A 21,831-nucleotide genomic window follows, 5' to 3' on the forward strand; every position below is an offset into this window, starting at 1 on the left:
TTCCATCATTCACCATTTGTACCTTTGAATAAGTTTATGATGACTTTTAAATTCATGTACTGATGCAGAAATTACTTCTCTCCAAACTGGAACATAATGAGTTCATACATACAGGGAGGTGGGTTGCTTTTATTTTTTTTTCCCAGGAATAGGGTTACGTTTTCCTTTTTGGATCCCAGTGTTTCTTACTAACCTCTCCTGGCTTGGGGACAGCTGGTGGGGTCTGACGCTGAATGTTATGAAGCAGAAGGAAGATAAATGAACACACTTTTTTTAAAAAGTAGAAATCTAGGGAAATAACTGTGTTTATTTTGGAATGCAGATAAAAATTTGGGGTAAATGCAATGCATTTCTGTTTCTCAGTGGACACAGGACTGAACAATCACAACAGATCCTCATGACTACTTACATGAACCTTTTCAGCCTTATTTCTTGTGTTTCTATCCCCTTCTCTCTCTACTCTTGGCTACTCTTACCTAATCAGCAGGTAAGAGTCCAAAGGACAACCAGAGAAAGCCTGAGGTCTGAGAACAGACCAGAAAACTGGGCACAGACTAAATCATCCCGGTGACAAACCTGGGAGCTGGGGTCCAGTTAAGCCCTACCTCTGCAAATTTTGTACTGAGTAGCAGCCTACGCTTTTCTGATGGCGTAAGAAGGGTGTGGTTTTGTACTGTACCTGAAGAGGCAACGGGTAGGATGGATACGTAGAAATTGTTGCCGCAGAAGGACAGAACCCAGCATATGTCAGGATCTGCTGGGCAGGATTGTACAGGATCTGAGGAGGAGGTGCAGCACTGAAAGCAATTTGGGACAGAGGTACCTGTTGAGCATAGGAGACAATAATATATCAGCACAGTGTAGAGGGGTCTGGAGCAGGAACTGCTCCTAACACAAGCAACAAGACAATTTAACAACTTTCTATTTTCCAACACAACACCAGTAGTACAAAAAACCAAGGAGCAGACAGAATGAGAGGAGGGTGTATCCAGAATGAATTTTCTGAGTAAAAATACACAGCTATTTTAATCTTCTTCCCTTGGAAAAAGACTGCTGGAGCATCCCTGGCAACAGTTACAGAAGTGCTGGCAGGACTCCAGATCTGAGACATCCTGAAGAGCACAGCTTTGGCTGCCTCTTCTTACTCATTCCAGCACCAAACACCAAGTCCTTCACTATTTGCTGCAGACTTCTTTCAATAGCATCCACCTGATGCCCTCAAGTCTTTTCTCTCTGCTTTCCTACACAGGTTTACCTAGATCTCCCTTTCCAGACCAGTTGCTCCTCTTTCACAACTCCCTCTCACTTGGGAAATGGAGTTTGCTGCTGGCTCTCCAGCATCACTCTTGATGTGCATACCTCATTCCTACTGAATAAAACCCTTCTCCCATAGATTTATTGGCCTGTCTTTTAATGACAACGCAAAATAAAGTTTGCAGGAAGTAGTAGCTCATATTAAACCAGCTAAAAAAACTTGGTCAGGAAAAAAAGAACAAAAGCTAAATGTGAAACAGGGTTTGTGTTAAACCCTAAACCCCTGTGCTATGTAACAATTTGTGAAGGACAGCAGAGCAACAGAGCTTTGTGAAGTATTTTCATGATATAAATCCAGCGGTTTCTTTTATTTCCTTTGTTTTTGTTAGCAGATTCCTCCACATGAGAGCATGGAATTTTCTTTTCACTGAAATAATAAAATATGGTGGTTGCCAGACAAATGCAGAAAGCAGTGGCCAGGATTTTTTTTTCTTTTTTTTTTTTTTTCCCATTTTCTTTCAGATTTATCAGTGCGAGATATAAACCACTGCATCCTCTGGAGACAGTGTGAGATCTCTCTGTGACTGAGAAAGAGGTATATTAATTGTGTTTTTACAAGGAAAACATCATCTAGGTCACTGATGTACCACATAAGGTTATCTAACAATCTAGGCCTTAGTTTCCTGGAGAAATTTGGCATTCCAGGAGCTGGCATGGAGGAAGGCTGGGATCAAAGGCAGAGAGCTTATTTCATGAGAGAAGGGAAGTCTCTCATCTTCAAGGCACCCTCCTCAAAACACTCTCACCTGCAAGGTACCCTCCTTTCTACCTGCCCTGCTGGGTGATATGGTGGGGAGAAACGAAAAAACACTGTCTCAGGAGTAGGGAGGAGCAGGTAACCTGCTTGCTTCAGATGAAAAGGTTTGGGGCCAGCACCACAGCCCCAGAGTGTGCCCTTCCTTCCTCAGAGGAGGGATAAAATCAGATCCCTCTGACATAAATGCATCAAGAAACACTTGCTTCACCCACAGATGTGAAATACAGATGCCTGTTCTGCATCTGTCACCAACTTTCTGGTGTGGGTCTCTTCGGGTGCTGCTATTTGACCCTCTTTGGCTTCTTCTCTCAGGAACCTCTCTCAGTCCTCTCACATTCCACCCCCCTTAGAGCAATGCTCTCTAATTGCTAAGGATGAACATCTCAACAGTCCTAGAAGACAAATTTGGGGAGTCATCCACGCCAAATATACTAATCAAAGCACCTTATTAACCAGGCTATCTGGTCTCACCCCAGGGCCAGCAACAATTTGCAGGTACTGAAGCTGGTTGGAAGGATGCTTTTATCAAGTATTCCAGTAATTACTCTATGTTAAATTACTCAGCTAAAATACATGGGTAGGTTGAGACATTCTGAACTGCACTAACACCCAAGTCAAAAGAGATAAGGAGCTATGAACTAGCCAGGGAGTGCTGCCAGTGTCAGCTCACTGGCCTCACACAGACCTGCCAGAGAATTCATGGCTGAGCTCCAGCTACTTTTCACATCTGATTGCACCTTTAGTTGCATGAGTGCTAACACATAAACCCATGGCAAGTAGCTCAGTAATTAGGGGTTAATTTTGCTTTCCTTTTTAAAGCAGGGTGAGGGACGAGGAGAGAGGATAAAGCAATGCTATTTAACCTGTTAAGATTCCTTTAAGGACTGCAAGGAGACTAATTTAAAAAATTTTTAAAAGACAGCCCCGTCCCACCCCCCCCATCCTCCCCTCAGGACTATCAGTAGTTCAGATTAATGCAGCCCTAAACTCAGGGCAGGCAGATTCCTTGGCAAGGTGTGTCAGAAAAACATCCAGAATTCATCAGATGAATACTGGGACAGGGAAGGGAGTTTCTAGATTAACTCAGCACCAGCAAGTGAAGTTTTCCATGTAATTCTTTACCTGCTATTTCTGTAAGAAATAATCACAGTGTGTTATCATTTTGGGTACTTCAGCTACATCTGTTTATGTAATATCTTAATCTGCTTTTTGTTAAAAGTGACTTTAAGGCAACTGCCTCCATGTCCTATATCCAAGCATGCTGTAGATCTCAAAAGGAGAATTCCTGTTGTAATCACTGCAGCTTCCCCAGCACCCTGCAGATCACAGAGGGCAGCCCCACGGGTGACACAGCAGCCACTGAGCTGACACCTTGGGGGTCAGGAGAGAATGAAATGTTTCCCACTGAGCCAGCACAGCCCTCAGGCAGGCAGCAGAACCACAGGGAGCGTGGCAGGGTCTGCAGGGAATTTGTCACAAGAAAGAAAACCCTCAACAACCAAAACAACACTTTTTTTCTGTCCAGGAAATATGATGGGTTTAAAGGCAAGGGCACTGTTTTGCAAACTCTCCCCTTTGTAACATGTTTTGGCTGCCAGCATTCCCCAGAGATAAACATGATGTTTTTTGTTTGACTAGTCAGCCTGGCCTTGTGTTTTCTGGAAGTCAATCCCAAAGCAATGCTGTGAGGCATTTCAGGGGGCTTTGCAGTGCTCCCTGCAAAATGCCAGTGAGCATTTATGTGAGAAGGTGACATCCTAAACAAAGTAAATAGTTCTCCCACATATTTTAATGGGGTTTTTTTGCTCTTTTTATTTCAGTCCCATGCCCCTTTTTTTTCCTCTTCTTCTTGATGTTTTCTTCGCCCCTGTCTTCCCCCAAGGGTTACTCCTTTTGTAAGGAAAGGAAGAAGCAGATTAGCAAATCAGCTCAAAAGAGCCCTGAAAAAGCACAGACAGGAGCAAGGGGCGGTCATTGCATTTTGGATTGCTGCTTTAGTAAGACTTTCACAACATAGCTGAGGTGACTGACACGAAGTCATCTTTCCCTTGAACTATGACATCCTTTTCCTGCTCACACTGAGACACTGAACAGCTTACTCAGATCAGGTTTTTAGCTGGAGCCCTGACAGACTCACTCAGCTAAGCTTGGGGTCAAGCTGCACATCCACTGCTGCTGTGATTTCCTTCCGTGGTTCTATGCCACCCAGTCAGAAGACCCAGACTGTGACCCAGGCTCTGCCTCCCAGCAAGGGAATGCGCCAGACCACAGAGACTGCAGTACTCCCAGGAACATCTCCTTGGCTTGGTGTTCCTCACAAGCAGTGCAGCGATGGCCCCGCAAAGTGCAGAGCTGTATCAAAGCATCAGCCCAAATCTCATATAAGCTTAGGTTTGAGCAAGACAGGTTAGGTGGACTCAGGCTGGCTCTCTGCACGCTTCCCACAGCCGCACCTGCACCCATCTGCTGAGCAGGAGAAAACATTTAGGGACACTAAGCTGCAGTGCTCTCCCAAAGGCTAACTGTAGATGATGGCTGCCTTCACTTCCCATGCAAGCTGCTCTTCCCCTCATTTCCCACTGTGGTTGTTTTTGCTCCCCTTCTGCTCCTCTCACAAGGAGGGGATGAATTAAGATGGGAAAACTTCTTCTACTCCTTTTGGGCAGCTGCAACTCTTTACTGGCTGGCTGCGATCTGTCATCAGTTCCTTGCAGGAGTCCCCTACACAAAGGACAGCTCAGCTGCACATTTCTTACATGTGATAGCTCATTGTGCTTGTTTGGCTTAAGCTAGACGGAGGAATATTTCCTCGAAATTTTGCAACTATTAACAAAGGTGAATTTCAAACAATTCATATGACCCTGCTCTATTTTAAGCATGGTTTTAAGCACCCAACATATGTTGTAGATAGCCTGGCCATGGTTGCTAAGGAATGCTGGGTGGTCAGAGCTGGGCCTGGATGGCCTCCAGTCTGCCTGGATCCCAGTTCTGAGCAGTCCCTTCCTGCCAGTCTGCTCCTCCTCCTGTCCTGATGTACATCTCAGCTATCTCTCTTCCTTTCTCTTCCCTGCTTTTTTTTTTTTTTTTTCATTTTACCCATCTTTCTATTCAGTTTTATCTTCTGCAATAGTCAGCAGACACATCATGGGTCTAAGATGACCCATGCTGCTATCACACCTCCCTTTGGTTCCTGCATTTCACCTCCATCTCCGTGTCTCTGCCCATTTAGTTCTACTACTCTCCTGACAGCCTAGTAAGTCATGAACCCCTTGCTTGGTCTTAAGCCATTGTTTTTGGCAAACATGGCCACTGACAGTGATAATCCCAGGAAGAGAAACTTCACCCTTTAACGTGTCAGAAAGTCTAGGCAAATGGGGGACTTTATTGGAGAATCCCTCCCACCACACAGCCTCTTCTGAATGCTGTGGTGCACATCAGCAGAACATGGTGTCGTGGCACAGGGAGTAGGCATTCCTTAGTGAAACAAAAGAGGATGTTGAAGTGTCCCGAGTACACAACTGTTTAAATAAAAACTTGACTGGTACTTCAGAATTCATCCCCATTCTTGGGGAAAAGAGCTACACAAGGCTGAACAGTCACACCTAGGACTTGACTTTTACACATTAGCTACCAACTAGCATCCTCAGACTCCATGCTGGCCCACATATTCAGTGACAAATTAGAAGGGAAAACTGGTGAATTGCCAGGATTTGTTCACATAGTTGTGGTTTTTTCTTCCATTCACGTATTTGACCAGGCTTGACCCACTTAGCTGTGAACAGCTGGCAACAGCTTTGCCTAAAGGTATAAATCCATGAGAGAGGCTGAGTTGTTAAAGGACAATGACTCAAAATATTCCCCCATTTGTAGAGACCCCAGGGTGCTTGGTTGAGATGGACAAGGTGAACTTTTAGTTGTGTAATGGCTAAACCTCTGATCTGATAAGGCACAGGGTGAATGATGGGCTGTGAGTGAGACAGGAGATGGATCCTGTGGAGACAGATTGTGCACCCTGTCATGTTAAGTTGTGCTTCCCTGCACAAACCACTGGGTTGTGGGGCTCCCCCTCCTCCCTCAGGGAAAGTACCAAGGAATTCAGGACATTTGCCTGTGGCCTCAGCATGTTTATCTCTGCTGATGGGACATAACTGACTCAACTGCGCTGGTGGGATGGGCAGCTGTGTTGTCTCAGAAGTGTCCCACGGTTCTCATTATTATATCAAGCTTCCCGCCTCGCAGGAGCTATCTGACCTGTTCCCACCTGAACCAGAGTGAATATAAACCCAGTGGATCTGTTCCGGGGATTTCTCTCCACCAGTTCTTCGGGATTTCCTCCACCACCAGATGGACGTGGTCAGCAATCACCACTTTGACCAAGACTGCGCAGCAGCCAAGTCTTGTCACCCATGGGCAGTGAGATCCTCACACTCTTGTCCTTTCTCTCTCTCTCTTTTTTTCCCCTTTTCTCTGTCCTTGGGTGCTGTTGCGCTTTCACATTGCAATGCTTTTTGTTGTTGTATTACTCTAGATAACCACCACAGTGGCTCCAGACCTGTTTTCCTTTGCAACAGAACTGTTCTGTAATAAACCCTACATTGTTTACTTGCAAGCACAGATCATTCAGTGTTGTTTCATTCTAATCCACCCCAAGGGAGCTATTAACAAGAACCTGGGTGACACTCACTGGTTACTTCTGCAGTGGCTCATAATACTCCAGACTCCCACAACACCCAGGAAACACATTTAAAGCATCTCCTTAATATATTTATACTTCTTTGGTTTTAACTCACTTGGTAATGCCAACAAGCATTAGCATTATGAGAAGCCCTCGCATAAGGCAAAAGACTGTGAGCCTTACCATGTCTTTAAACGCCCCAAGAATGGCTGCTGTGATAATCCCCAGAAACAAGCCAATGATGTTGAGGACTGTGGAGGACCACAATAGTCTGTACAGGTGAACCACGTCCTGACAGCTGCTCACGCCGAGAAATTCATAGTAGCTGGAGGACTGGTCTGAACTGAAAGAGAATGCAGACAACATCACTGCTGTGGGAATGGTTTTGCACATAATACAGCACACTACAGGATCTGACTCCTTCCTGCTTGCTTTCCTCTTTGGCAAAGTACTATATCTATGCCCCCACCAAAAACTGCTCAGAAGAACTGGAGAAAGTTCTGCTGAAAAACTGGCTCTGCTAAGGCCAGCATCAAACAGTCCAACTAATACCAGCCCCAGTTTGGCTGATTGGTGGTGGTTACCAGCATGGACTGTTTTTTAGTTTTTGTTCAGTTGTCTCTAAACAGAAGTGTTACCTTGGTATATGGATGCTGCCCTTGTCATTTAGCTACCAGATAAAGCTTGCTTAGCTTTGTTTTTTTTTCCCAGCTCACCTAGAAATCTGCTGGCATCTCAGAAACTGGGGAAGACAAGTTGCTTAAGCATTAATTCAACCACAGGAAGGGAGATATTGCCAGCTGGCTACATTTGTTTATGGTGTCTGTGGTTCCAGATTAATGCAACACAGTACAGTATAAAGATATGTCTTTACACTCTGGATTATACTATCCAGAAATCTTTGTTCATATTTCTACACCACATTGGTTATTGTAAATCAGGCATGTGGTGAAAATACCCCTCATTGTCTGGCCAAAAGCCAGAAATACCCTACTGCAGAATTTGAAACCACAGGTTCCTGAAGTTCTTTCCAGTACCTGCCTCAATTTGAGCCCACAAATGAGCTCCTAGGGCAGCTATTAGAATTGGAAAGATTTTTTTAAATGCCAAGCCTGTTTTTTCACTGTTAGGAAATTGCCATCAGATCATGGTGGAAACCAGAAGTGAGCAGTTTGTGCTCACTCTTCTGTTCCTCCATCCCCACTGCATGGCGCAGCAGTGGAGGTGGTGGTTAGGGAAAGCTCTGCAGAGCAGTCCACAACATTTCTGGGAAGAACCAAGCCAGGCACAGTAACTTCTGAAAATATCCAATCAATGGCTTCAGGTCATGGTTCTGACACTGAAGAACCACTATGGTTGAGTTCATCTGTCATGAGCCCATCTTAACCAAATAAACCTACAGCTTCAGCTGCCATGAGGCTGAGGAAATTGGATTTGCCTTCATATCAGTCTATTCCATGGCTGACAACAAACCACTTTCTGGGCCTGTGCCTCCTCCGACTTCTCTCTAGCCATATTGTGAACTGGAACTGCCAAGTCTTCAGAGTAGCATGACTGCTTCTTTACCCTGGATTTGTCCATGCTAGTGCCATAAGATCTTGCTGTCCACTGCGGAATGTTGACAATAGCAGAACATACACATTTAATTATATCGCTGAATAATGTTGCAGCAGTGATCAGTCCCAAAGTGTTTCAAACAAACTCAATGTCTTAGAAAAATGGCACTGAGGATCTCCATCTGAAAGGGGAATATGCCTGATCTCTCCTTGTGGTTACTTTATGCTTTAAGCAACAGTCTCAGTCACCTTTCTTGACAACTCTGAATACTTTCACCCCTTTAACACCCCTGTTCTTTTCTGTGTTGAGTTGGGCTGTTTGGTTCAGTGTTAACATGCAGGCATTAGCTGTGTACCATGGAAGGAAGCATTCTCACTATATACACACTGCATTGCAAATATGATGTTCCATCATTTGTCTGTCATAGAAAAGGTACCAAAGTTGAATATTGTCTACCTTTCCCATTTGTTTTGTATACCTCTATCATGTCCAGATTTAACATTTCTTACATAAGCAAAAGATTCTACATATGATTTTAATCCATTCCATAGACCTTCACTCACTTTGTGTCTCCCATCTGCATAAGAAATATGCATGCATAGATCACTTCCCTCTAGTCCCAAATGTCATTTTACTTCTCTAGTTGAATTAGCATCTGGCTAAGAGCTACTTTTTCATGCAGAAGCCTTATGTAGAAGCTTGATTGTTCCACCCTTGTTTCCCTATGCCTAAAATGTTCATGTCTGGCATCACAGTAGCTGAGGCTTACAAACGACTGGGGTTATTCAGGGCTGCTAGCATGTGAAGAGGAGGCAAAACCAAAATAAAAAAAGATGTAGGAAAGAAGAAAGATGAGAAATACACAGGAGGAAAGAAAGAAAAGTGACTGTGGCTGAACTGTAGAGGGTTGCAGAGGTTGCATGAGAGTGTATGGTAAGATGATACACAAGGGCAGGTAGTGATAAGACAAGGCGGAGTGGTTTTAAGCCAAAATGGGGAAGATTTAGATTAGATATTAGGAAGAAATTCCTCACTGTGAGGGTGGTGAGACACTGGAACAGGTTGCCCAGAGGAGTTGTGGATGTCCCACTTGTGGAAGTGTTCAAGGCCAGATTGGAGGAGGCTCTGAGCAGCCTGGTCCAGTGGAAGGTGTCCCTGCCCCTGGCAGGGGAGTTGGAACTAGATGGTCTTGAAGGTCCCTTCCAACCCAAACCATTCTGTGATTCTATGACAGTGAGACGTGCAAAGGGTGAGTCAAGCAAAACATTCAGCAAATCTAATGGGAAAAATGCATTGCCAGACCAACAGTATATCTGAACAGGGATGTGACTGAGTGATCAGTTTTGAGCACGCAGCAAAAAGCTTATGGATCTATTTAAAGAAAAAGAAACTGAAATAATACCAACACTTATGAACAAATCCTGACCTATTTTATGCTGGCATCAGGACTGCAACTGCAGAGGAGCTGGATTTCTCATCATACAAGCTCCTTGTGTTACTTCTTCAGGCCCTACCATTTACCAAGAATTTCTCAGAGGCCATGGAATGCACACAGGTACTTACTTCTCACAGTTGTACAGATCACAGCAATAGCATGTGTTACTCTTTATTTTCAGCTGGCACTTGCTGTTTAAGGTGTGACATGTCACCTGCCAAAAAAGTAGAAACTTTTATCCTCAATGTTTCAGTGTTGTGTGAATCACCCTACTGACCACAAAAAAACCCAGCTACTACAGCATTGTCAAGTAGTATTACCTGTTGTGCAGAAAGATCCTGAGATTTCAAAATTCATGACTGCAAGCCAGAAGGACATCCCTGAGCTCCTAGGAGCTTTAACCAGGATGACAGCCCCTGAGTCTGAGGGCATTTGCACTATGGAGCACAGAGCTCCCAGCACCAGCCTGAAGCCAGGGCCGCCAGAGTTTTCAAGCACTTTGCTGCACTGCCTGGTGCTATTCTGATGAGACCCACAGTCTGCAGCCAGGAGACCCAGATCTCTACAGCTGTGATGCAGTGACCATGGGTCTGGGGAGATACACTACAACAAACACTGAAGTGGATAAGAGCACCAGTCTATTATAGTGGGGAAATGGCTAGGGAGCCAATTTATCTGAACAGCTTCCAACAAATGGGAGCTCTCCACTTTCAGTGAAACCCTCCTGAGGAAGGAAGTAATTATGAACAACAACAAGAACAATCTTCAAACTCACAAACAGAATAATTCAGAAAAGATCCAAGCACTCCAGCAAGTAAGTGCCATTTATTGCAGGCTCTTGACTATAAAACTGAAAAGGTTTATTTATGTGAGGAGGAATTGCAGGGATGGACAGATGCTAGAACAATAAAGGCAGGCACACGTAAGCCCCTCTCCATCCAGACACAAAATCATTTTAATGACTCCTTAAGTGTGGTAAGCATTAATCACTTCTATTTGGCACTACAGGCCAATTGAAATATTTTATATGTAAGGCTTTTCTTTTCCCTGAGATTTTTACCTTATTGACTTTGAAATCCCGGAGAGCTGTCAGGTTTTAAAAGCTAGCAGTCAGAAAATACATTCTTTCTATAGCTTTGATTTGATAGGAAAAAGTCTCTGTAACCACTGGAGAAGTATTTTGTTCACAAAATGCAATTAAAATGTACTATTGAATGGAAAACTCCTCATAATGAAAAAGTAGAAGGAGCATGCTTAGGAATACATGCCTGCTTTTGACAAGTTTATCAGACAGTTCTGGCTTACCCATGAATGTGTTACTCAGTGGAATAGTGTCCACAAGAGATGTCAAACCAGAGGTTTCTCACGTCCTAAGTTCTGGATCTGTGCATCCTTTTTAGTATGAAAACTGTCACTGTTGATCAGTCTGTACTCCTCACGTGCTTGTTCCCGGCAAAAAGGAAAGCCTTAAACACACACACCCAGCACCAGAGAAAGTTCATCTTGCAGCTGGTCTCAGACTTGCTGCACTTGTCCTTAGCAGGATTTGATTGAGCAGTGGAAGACGGGTGCCAAAACTAATGTTAGAATGATTCCTTGGGATTTCTTTGCTGCTCAGGACAAGGCTGTATCTGTGGTTAGTGCCTCATACAAATCAGCTCTTCTATCCCAAAATGGAAGTTAGATTATAAAAGGACAGTCTCAGTCTAGGTTGCAATCTGGAAATGGAGCTCACAGCTTGATACAAACACATCCCATTTGTCACAAGGGCATCTCATCCTGAGACAGAACCTTGTTTCATCACCATTGCTCTATTGTATCTGAACTTACTGGAATGTAACCTAAGGGCTTGGTTGGCCTGAAGTCCAGCTGTCCTCAGCCTGAGCTGCAGCTTACTGCAGGAAAGGAGCACTTCTCAAAGCAGATTGAAAACCAATCCTGGAGCACAGTTGTGTTACCACAGCCATTTGTGGGATGCCCTATGCTTTTGCATTCAGTGGATCTTCAGACTTTGGTTTCGACCTCCTGAATGCAGTGAAAATGGCCTAGGACCTGCAGAGTTAAAATTCCCGTTACGCATGCACAGTTGGGATAGGAGGGCTTTATAGGATGGAATGGGTTACTAAAAAGTGGTTTGTTCTGATGCATGGTTTGGGGACCACTTCTGATAGGAAATAAAAGTAGTTTTTCCCTCTCCAAGCAATAATAAGGCCAGTCTGCCCCTTTTAATGTAGAAGGCTAGAAGTACAAAACAGGGAGATCAGCATGATCTTAAAACACATTTTTAGCTGCTTCTACTCTACAAGACACATATTATTGGCCAAGGAAGTTACTATAGTTATCTATTTTTATCACCGCACTTTTAAAACATGCCCAGAACAAGACACTCCTTTTTAGGAGAACAGTGAACAAACCAAAATAAACAAATTAGTGTGTGGTGTGAGCAAGGGTGGTGGAAACAGGCCATTTGTGGGTGTTCTGCATGTCAAGACCTATTATTTCATTTCAGTGACCAGACACTTAGCTTTTTCATGTCCTGGATGTTTCTGATTGATTATCTCCTTAGCACCAATTGAAGATACGTTCTCATCTCATGGTAATTGCAAGAAAATCAAATTCTTTCTGCTTTGAGCAAAGAGAACTGAAACAGGCAGACCAAATGAGCTGGAGACCACTTACAGGTGAGAAATGTCAATCAAAAGGAAACTTGCACTCCATAAACAATCTGCTTTCCTAGTTAAGTGTTTGCCTGGCATGCAGAGCATGTCCTCTGCTCACTACCTGGCTACCTTTGGAAAAGCAAAAACCAAGTATAAATGCCACGGATCCTTAACTCTGAATTAGCATATGCTGACTCTAAATCAGTGAACAACCAGACAAGAATGTTATTAGAAACTACCTACACTTTTAACAGATATGGGGGTTGTGTTTTTTCCAGAATAAAGGAAGGAGTTCTGGGTGGCCCAAGTTTAGACATTCCGAGAATCAGCAGAGCTGTGGAAAACCATCTGGCCAGAAGCCTGAGGCTGGGGTCACCTGGAAGGAGTTGTGGTCAGTGTGACGCCAACCACATGCTTATTACAGGAACCAGAAGCATTTCTCAGGCCATGTCTGTGTCTGAGTGTGCATGCACACTGTAGAAAAGGATGGAGTAAAACTGACAGGAAAGGGTGTTGTCAGACTTCATAAGTTTGTCTAGGTAGGCCTTTACATGAGCAGATCAGTGAAATATTTTTGTCATACATTTTCTGAAATCAACAACAGGGTGCCCTAGCAGCAAGATTTAAGTAGTGCTTAACCTGGTAGTATACTTCGCTAAGCTTTCTAGAAATATCAGTGGTAACATTCCCCATACACCTTTTCTTAGCCGTGCCAGGAATGGTGATAGAGAACAACTGGCTTCTTGAAAGTTATACCACTGTTCAGCTGTTCTCCATTTTGCTTTTCTATTCACTCCCACCAATTTACCACAGTAATAAAATAGGAAAAGAAACTAAATCTGGACTTCTCAGGAGGTTAGCCATTTGGATATGGGAACTTTTCTGACCATGTTAATGTCATTGAGATAATGAAAAAGCTGCATTTAAAACCACTGATGTTCTTGGCCTTTGCTGGATAAATACAGAGATTTGAAGTCTTCTGGATGATAAAAATGGATTAATTTAGGTATTTCCTATTCCACTCGGAGTCTACAAAGACCTTCTTAGAGGAAGATGCCAGTGTGACAAACACATTCCAGACAGTTATTATACAGCATAGATGGACTAGGAATCATTCCATTCCCAGAGTAATGTACTGGATTCAAACACTGATGATGACTCAAAACCTCACTGATTGTAGTGATTTGCAACGATCAGAGGCTTGGACAAGCAGGGAGTCACTTGTGGGAGAAAAACAGTGGGGTTTCTGTCTACCCATGACTTACATGCACAAACATGCTCTCAAACATCTCCCTCACTCCTCCCCAGCACAGCAGAAATGAACACATGATGAGGTGAGTTTGTTTACCTCAGTCTGGTAGGCATCATAGAGGAATCCTATTCCACTTGAATAAAACTGGCATCTTTTGTTATACAAAGGTCTGGGTTCCTGTGAAGAGAAAAACAGCCAAAAAAAAAGGGATTGGTTTGGAGGAAGTGGAAGGCACCATGTCCCATCTCCCCATGCCTAATGTTTACAGCTCTGTGGAGCTGAAGCTAGTGCAGTCACTTGGGTAAACAGCTCACACCCCCCGTGTTGGCTTTCTTTCTGGAATGGCTCTCCTCAGGGCTACATTTTCCATCCTCACTCCACCACTAAGCTATGTGAGTATCATTTATTTTTCTCTAAAAGACATCACCCCTGGCATTTAACCACCTGATGTCATTTAACCACACTTGATGCTAAATAGTACTGCTCTATGAGAATGGTCCAGTCACTCTTTTTTCTGGTACAGTCTCTTATCTAGCACCAAGATTTACTTTGCAGGTTGTTTTCAAGATATGGGACTTTGTTTTTAAAGAATTTCAACAACATTCATGGTGAGAACAAAGTAAAATATATAAGAGTTTGAATATTCCACTTACAATACACACTTCAAACCCCAGAAGCAAAACAAAGAATAATGAAGAAATTAAGGCAGAAAGAGAAAGCAATTTACATTGTTTGGTTTTGCCTTATTTTCCATTTATGCTATTGCAAAAGATGCATTCACTGCTCATATTTCATATTTTGCTTGTTACAGTTCCCACAAACTGATATAAAGGAAGAACACAATGAAATATCCTTGGCCAGATGGAAAATGTGTGCTTCTGACCTTGGCAAACAGCCACTTTGAAAGCTGGAGGGTGCATACCTCAGTCAGTTTCAGGACTAGACCATATTTGTTTTGGGAGGATTTGACAACATGAGTCCCCTGTGATCCAATGTCTATACCAAAGCAGTGTTGGAATTTCTTAAGTTTGCAAAAAAAAGAAGAATTTTTCAACTTCCCATCACTTATCTAGTCCTGATCTGTGCCTTCAAAAGCATTCAAGTGCTCATTGCTCCTCAGTATGTCAGTCAGACCAGATACGAGACAGAAGATGCAAACCCACTATCTGCCATCCCCTCTTTCCATGCCAACTTACAAGCAAAGGACTATTTAAGTTGTTAGCAGAAATCTTCACTGATTAACTTTCACTGCATTTTAAAGCTTTAAGATCCATCCAGGAATAACCTAGAAATTGCAGAAAGATCTGCACTACTTCACATCACAAGCAGAGTATTCTCTGCTTGTTGGATAATGAAGTGTGAACTGTATAGATCTGCTGATCCAAAATGCATAATTAGTCAAATTGCAGAGCTAGGCAGGAATGCAGACAGATCAATGAATAAAGCTCCTCCGTCAGCTTGTTTGCCTTTCTGATTACTCCAGCAAACTTAAGCAAGTTTGAACATCAGCTCTCAAGGGTTAGAGAAAGGTTAGCTTCCTGCATCCAAAAAAATTTATTTATACTACACAAGTGTAATAAAAAATGCTTCAGTAACTCTTTTTCTCTAGAGGAAAAGCAAATACCACATGAACAGCATGCCATATCTTGAACTAGGTCAACATTCTTCCACAGTCCTGGGAAAGCATTAGCCTTCAGCCATGACTTCCAGGGACAGTTCTGGTTGGGAGGTCTAAGAAGATTGCAGTTTCTCTGCCAGAACAAGGAGCTGACAAGTAGAGTAGCTCTGGTGGACTTCATCGTTACAAACAAGGAAAGATTGGTCAGGGATGTGAAGGTCAGGGGCAGCTTTGCCCCTAATGATATGGTGGGGTTCAGAATCTGGAGAGGATGGAGCAGGATCCCAACTCTGGGCTCGAAGAAAGGAGACTTTGGCTTATTCAGTGATACGTTTGGAAGAATCCTATGGAATACAGTACTGGAAAGCAATGAGGTCCAGGAAAGTGGGTTGATATTCAAGGTTCACCACCTCCTAACTGAGAAACAATTCATCCCAACCAGCAGAAAATCAAGCAAAGGCAGCATGAGGCCTCTGTGGATAAACAAGGAGCTCCAGATGTAACTCAGGCATGAAAAGGAAGTCTATGAGAAGTGTGATAAGGGGGAAATCACCAGGGAGGAAAATAGGTAAATGATATGAGCATGCATGGAGAGGTTAGGAAAGCCAAAGCTTTCCTGGAATTCAATCCATCAAAGGTTGCAAAGGGCTAGAAGAAGGGCTTCTATGAGCATATTAGCAGCAAAAGAGAGATCAGGAAAATACGTGCACATTACTGAGTAAGGCAGGCAACATGGTACAAACACATGGTAATGGTCAAGGTATTCAGTGCCTTCTTTGCCTTGCTCTACTGTGCAGACCAGTGGGAAAATCTGGCACAAGAAAGGATTACCCTTGCTGAAGGGGGATCAGTTTAAAGAACATTTAAACAGAATGGAGATACATCCTATCTTCAAGGATGACAAGGAAGAGAATCAAGGGAACTACACACTGGTGGGAAGGGATGGAGCAAATAATCTTGGAAGCAATTTACAAACATCTCAAGGACATGAAGGTGATTTGGAGTAGTCAGCATGGATTTAACCTTCTTCAAGGATGTGACTGGCTTGGTGGATGAGTGGAGCTCCTTGCTCACCTGCTTCTGATCTTTATCTTCACTAATCGCTCTGGCAGTCTCTCATTCTCACAGACAAGCTGATGAAATATGGGCTAAATAAATGGAGAGTGAGGTGGACTGAAAGTTGGCAGAACTTCTGAGGTCATAGTGTTGGGAGTAGTGACATGAAGTCCATCTGGAGGTGACTTAATAGTTGTCTACCCCAGGGGTTAATACTAGGGACAATATTGTGTAACATCTTAATTACTGAACTGGATGGGTAGAGTACACCCTCTGCTAGCTAGCAGATGATACAAAACTGGGATGAGTGGCTGAAACACCAGAGACCCGTGTTATTGTTCAGAAGGACCTGGGCTGGAGAAATGGCCCACAGGAACCTCAACAAGTTCAGTACAGGGAAATGTCAAATCCTGCACCTGTGGAGGAATAATCCCATGCACCAGAAAAGACTGGAGCCTGACTGTCTGGAGAGCGCCTTTACAGAGAAGGACCTGAGGGTCCTGGTGGATAACAAGTTAAACATGAACCAGCAATGTGTCCTTGTGGCAGGAAAAGCCAGCAGTATCCTTGACTGCATTACCAATAGGCCCAGGAAGGTGATCCTTCGTCAACACTGGTGAGACATATCTGGAATACTGGGTAAAGTGCTGGACTCCCCAGTATGAGAGAGACCATGGACATGGTCTGTGAATTAACAAACTTTAGTATCTGTGATAAGAGAAGCAGAGCTGGGATTGTTCAGCCTGGAAAACAGAAGGTTCCCATGTACCTTACTGATATGGATCAATACTTGATGGGGAAGTGAAGATGGAGCCACATTTCTCTCAGTAGTGTCCAGAAAAATTACAAGATGCAGTGGGCACAAACTGAAATACAGGAATTTCCATTTAAACATAAGAAGAAACCTTTTTTATTCTATGGGTGATTAAACATTGGAACAGGTTTCCCAGAGTGGTTGTGGAGTCTCCAGCCTTGGAGATACTCAGTCTGGACACTGTTCTGAGCCACCTGTACTAGCTGACACTGACAGGTGGTTGGATTAGAAATCTCCAGAGGTTCTGCCCAGTCTCAGCAATCTTCTGATTCTGTGAAGAAGGTCAGAGTCTATGTCAGGGTATGAGCACACTAACAAGTTCTCTCAAACTGACATAGGTTACGAGTTTAGCAGATATACTTTAGTGCCTGGAGACAGATGCTCCCTGGGCTTACCTTCTGGGCATTCATATCCTTACTACAGGTTGCTGATGAGTGATATCACCACACCACACTATGAGGCTGAGTCTGATCCTGAATGCTAAGATACTCCCCTCAGACACCTCTGTAAGGCATCTCTTAAAGGCAGTGAGAGAGCTGTCTAATCTGCCTCCATCAAGTATAGGAAGACCCTCACTTTTGGCCCTCATCTCTTGGCTTACACAGTTTTTCTACCTCTTATACCTTCTTCCTCTTAAAAAATAAACTGGTCCTTTTATTGGTTTGGTCTTTGGTGGAGAAGACAAGCACACTTTTCATCCAAGTGTGCTTGTGACTGGAAGCAGCACTGCTCCCTTGGGAGAGAGGTGATTGATTAATCCATACCAGCTATTATGGCTTGATATTGCTGTGCAGAAAAAAGGTCAGAGCTGTGACGTGGAAGCGACCACAGTGAATACAGTTATTACATTTGCATGCACAATCAAGGCAAGCAAATACCTTCGTCATGCACCTAATTTTGAACAGCAAGCCTGCTACACTAGTACAGCCAGCCTTCTGCATTCAGTCTGTTCTCTAAATGCATCCCTATGTGCAATCAAAATAAATGAGTGATGATCAAATGTACAAAGATAACAAAGATTAGATAACATTGGCCTTGTCCAGACACCCACAAAATTTAACACCTAAAGCACACAGCTTTTAAGTAAAGGTACTCTGGGGATGCCAAGAAGTTGCATCGGTAAAAGCTTCCATCTTCCTTTCACAGAGGTGGTCTAGTCTGTCTGTCTGCTAAGGTGTTTATATGAATAAGGCACCACACAGATATTAAAAAGAGTTTAAAAGTTATCCAACAGTACGTCACACCACATAAGAACCTGCTGGACTTTACAGGAGTCTCTAATACCAAAGGCAAATGAGACATACTTTAAAGCTATAAAAATATTCCTGACAGACAGGTCTTAAAATACTTCATATTGCTCACAACAGATTGTATATGAATATAGTATGTACTTACCAGTCCTTGATTCTTCTTGATTCTACTGCTTATAGCAATACTGGTTGAGACAGAGCTAGTTTTACATACTATATATATGTGTGTATGTATATATATACATTTCATCTATTAAGAGTAATTCTAAAGTATATAGCAGCAATATTCTTTTTAACTAATTTAATATCCTTTGATACCAGGAACTTCCTCAACCACTTTTATTGAAACAGAGCTATGTAATACCTCCCATTAAGGTGTAATATTAATTCATTAAAATATTAATATATAATATAAAATGCATTCCCTTTCTCTGCTTCGAGTAAGTCCCTTTGAGTGGAAACGGGCAGGTGGGAAAGTTCTGTTGGTTAGAGCTCTGTTGATACATGCAGAGGACAAAATATGTAGGCTGGTAAAAAGAGGAAAACTACAAAAATGTAGTTTTCTGCTTGGGTTTGTTTATTTATTGGTGCAAAGGAAAAATGGACAAGTTTTATTCAATCCTTCTGAGCACTGGAAAAGATGATTTCTTAGCTAATTATGTATGACTGAGTTTGTGTATACTGGGCAGGTACAGCCAGAATGCCATCAAGCTAAGTTTAGAAAATTTTCAGATGTGCCAAAAAATCCCCCCCACCACCCAAAAAAAAACCAGGACACCCAGTACTTCCCTTTAATTTGAGACAAATCAGAACTGCTCAGCCTTGCACCCTACAAGGCAAGCTCTAGCTTTCCCTCTTCTTGAATTTTTTATTTCAATAGTTTTCCAGTATGTGTATTAAAACCTGAGAGTGACAGACGGACAAGAGTGAAGGCTTTATGCCAAGGAAGAGAAGACTTGGTCCAAATACAGAGGGTTTTGGTTTGGCTGATTTCTTTATTTTAAGAGCATACAATAGAAACCCCACATTCTCTTTGATGGTGGGAGCATTGCAGTACGTTTTTTGTGTAAGGAAAGTATTCTTTTAACAGTATCTTTGGTGAATGTCTGTGAGGAAGTTGAAGGGCTCTTAACTGAGGTACAGAAAGAAGTTTCTTCTATGCCCGTTTTTGTTTCCTTGGAGAACAGATATATTTTGGATAACATAGGGAAAATTCTGTTTCTATTATGTGTAAGCTCACTTTCAGAAAACGGAGATATAGCTTAAACTTTATTGAATGAAATGTACACCATACTTTACAAAACATGACTAATAATTTTTTGAAATAATTATATAGTGAGGGCTATTTTTTGCAGTTACAGTATTTATTTACTCTTAGCTTCCATAGCTGCATTGATAGAGGTGTAGATTAATCAGTGCCAGGGAATGTTTCCAGGGCTGAAACTCGAGCATCAAGCCCATTAAATTGTTCGAACTGTGTTGGTGATGGCTTTGGCCTGGGCAAACTCTCACTCTTCCAAAATAATTTCTGGGCATGATTTGTAAACTATTATGGGCCAAGAACCATTCCCAGTAAGTAATTTGGACATTGCCATTTACATTCCAAGAGACTTTGAGAGTGAGGACGTGGGCTTTACCGTGCCAGCTGGCCTGGGGAGCATGGAACTGTCCTGGTCACATGTAAAAGATGAATATAGATAAAACTGAGGAGTCCAAAACCAGAATAATGTTTTTGGTGTCTCATTAGCATCAAGTTTTAATTTTCTGTTTTCAGTTGTTTTCATCTACAGCAAAGCTAGCAATGAATAGGAGAGGGATAGCTGCCAAAATTTTTCAAGTTTAATCCTAAAAACAAACTGAAACATCACCCTTCAGTGCCAGCTCAGCCTTGTGACAACAGCTGGGTGTTCTGGAGATTATAACTCCCTTCAAGATCACACTCTCTGCTAACTTTCTGAAAACAGGCATGCAAATATGAACAAATAGAAGTTATTAGCAACTAGCTTTTATGCTCCTCTGGAGGGCTAGATGGAGCACAGGTATCTGTGCTCCACACTGGCTGAGAGCACATGGCACATGGGAGCATAAAAACCTGAGAGCTTTCAGACCAAAGATAAAAGAATCTCCTCAAAGAAGGGCCCAACATATTAGGAGCCTGGGAAAGCAGGCAGACTGGATCACTGTCTGGGGGCCCAAGCTAGAGTTGGTTGGATCCTACCCTGTACAAACAACGAGAGGAAATGCTACAGGTCTTTTGTAATTCCTGTCTCTCTCTGACCAAGGGCTGTTTCTCCATCTTTTTCAACAACACTCCCAATGAGATGGGTGTCTCCTGAGGAAGACTGCTAGAAGATTGCAGGGATTCACAGGAGTGATTAATACAAACATCTTTGTGCTTTCGATCATAAACAAATGAAAAATGCCCATTTAAAAAAAAAATTATGAACAGTTTCCATATTGGCTCTGGCCAGTTGGGTATTAGGAACTTCTGAGTCCAAGGTCAGTATTACCAATACTGCAGTGGGGGGGTGTCAGCTTCAAGGAACAAAACATTTTATACCTCAGTTTGCTCCCCAGCCTTGCAACTCCCACACAGAGTACATGACCATACCCTCTAGAATCAGAAACAAGGGTGGATTTTTTTGAGAACGGTTTTGGGCTTTTACTCACTGGCAGATAAACCTACAATTCAGTTTTCAGTTTATAATTTCTGAAGCAGAAACAGCTTTCAGAAAACAATTTATCTTGAAGAATTTCACTGTTATATGGAAAAAGAAGAATCAATACCCCCTGAAATCTCCAAGTCCATATTTCCAATTATTGAACCCACATCAACTGCCAGAAAACTAAGTAAGTAAAATAACAATTTTAAAATGCCTGGTTTCCTGAAGACCTGTATCTTCTTGTGTGTTGTTAAAGAATCTTTAACTTTCTGGTAGTCCAACAGAATGCCTTACACATAATTAATGAGATGTTAAATTTTTGTATACATATAGTTACATATAGTTTGTTTTGTAAACGATTTGCTTACATATAATTATTAACATAGCATTCCTCATATGCCTCATTGAAATTTATTTCTGTAACTAATGCCATTATTTTCAAACCTCTGTATTTCAGACAGCAGCTGGACAGAGAGGAAGAGAGGGGTCACTGCTCACTGTGTGGCAGGAGCCTCTGGGCAGGACACATCATGTTCTCCCACAGGAAATGTTGCTTCCTTGGACAGGCCATTGTCCTGGGGCTGCCCACCACCACCACTGGGCTCAGTGGGCTTCTCTTCTCCCCCTTCAATATCTGGGACTGCTCTTATGGGAGTGCCAGGCATCAGCCCCTGGCTTTTGCCAGGATGTGCTCTTTCAGTCAGTGCTAGGGATTCTAAGGAGGCTGCCATTGCATCTCCATCTCTCTTACGCACTAAGAAATTCAACCCACATAATAAA

The 21,831-nt window shown here is 42.7% G+C and overlaps 1 protein-coding gene across 1 annotated transcript in view; it reads right to left on the minus strand.

Annotated features, from left to right (window-relative positions):
- TMEM255B (transmembrane protein 255B) overlaps positions 1-21,831 on the minus strand; it is a 66,930-nt gene that overhangs the window by 1,665 nt on the left and 43,434 nt on the right. The window contains exons 7-10 of the mRNA XM_017736977.1: positions 13,747-13,827; positions 9,867-9,952; positions 6,930-7,089; positions 680-823 (exon numbers count right to left, since the gene is read on the minus strand). Of these exons, the coding sequence (XP_017592466.1) occupies positions 680-823; positions 6,930-7,089; positions 9,867-9,952; positions 13,747-13,827 (471 nt within the window). The remainder of the gene's footprint in view (positions 1-679; positions 824-6,929; positions 7,090-9,866; positions 9,953-13,746; positions 13,828-21,831) is intronic.

Source organism: Corvus brachyrhynchos, unplaced genomic scaffold, assembly GCF_000691975.1.
Source record: "Corvus brachyrhynchos isolate BGI_N302 unplaced genomic scaffold, ASM69197v1 scaffold83, whole genome shotgun sequence".
NCBI lineage: Eukaryota > Metazoa > Chordata > Aves > Passeriformes > Corvidae > Corvus > Corvus brachyrhynchos.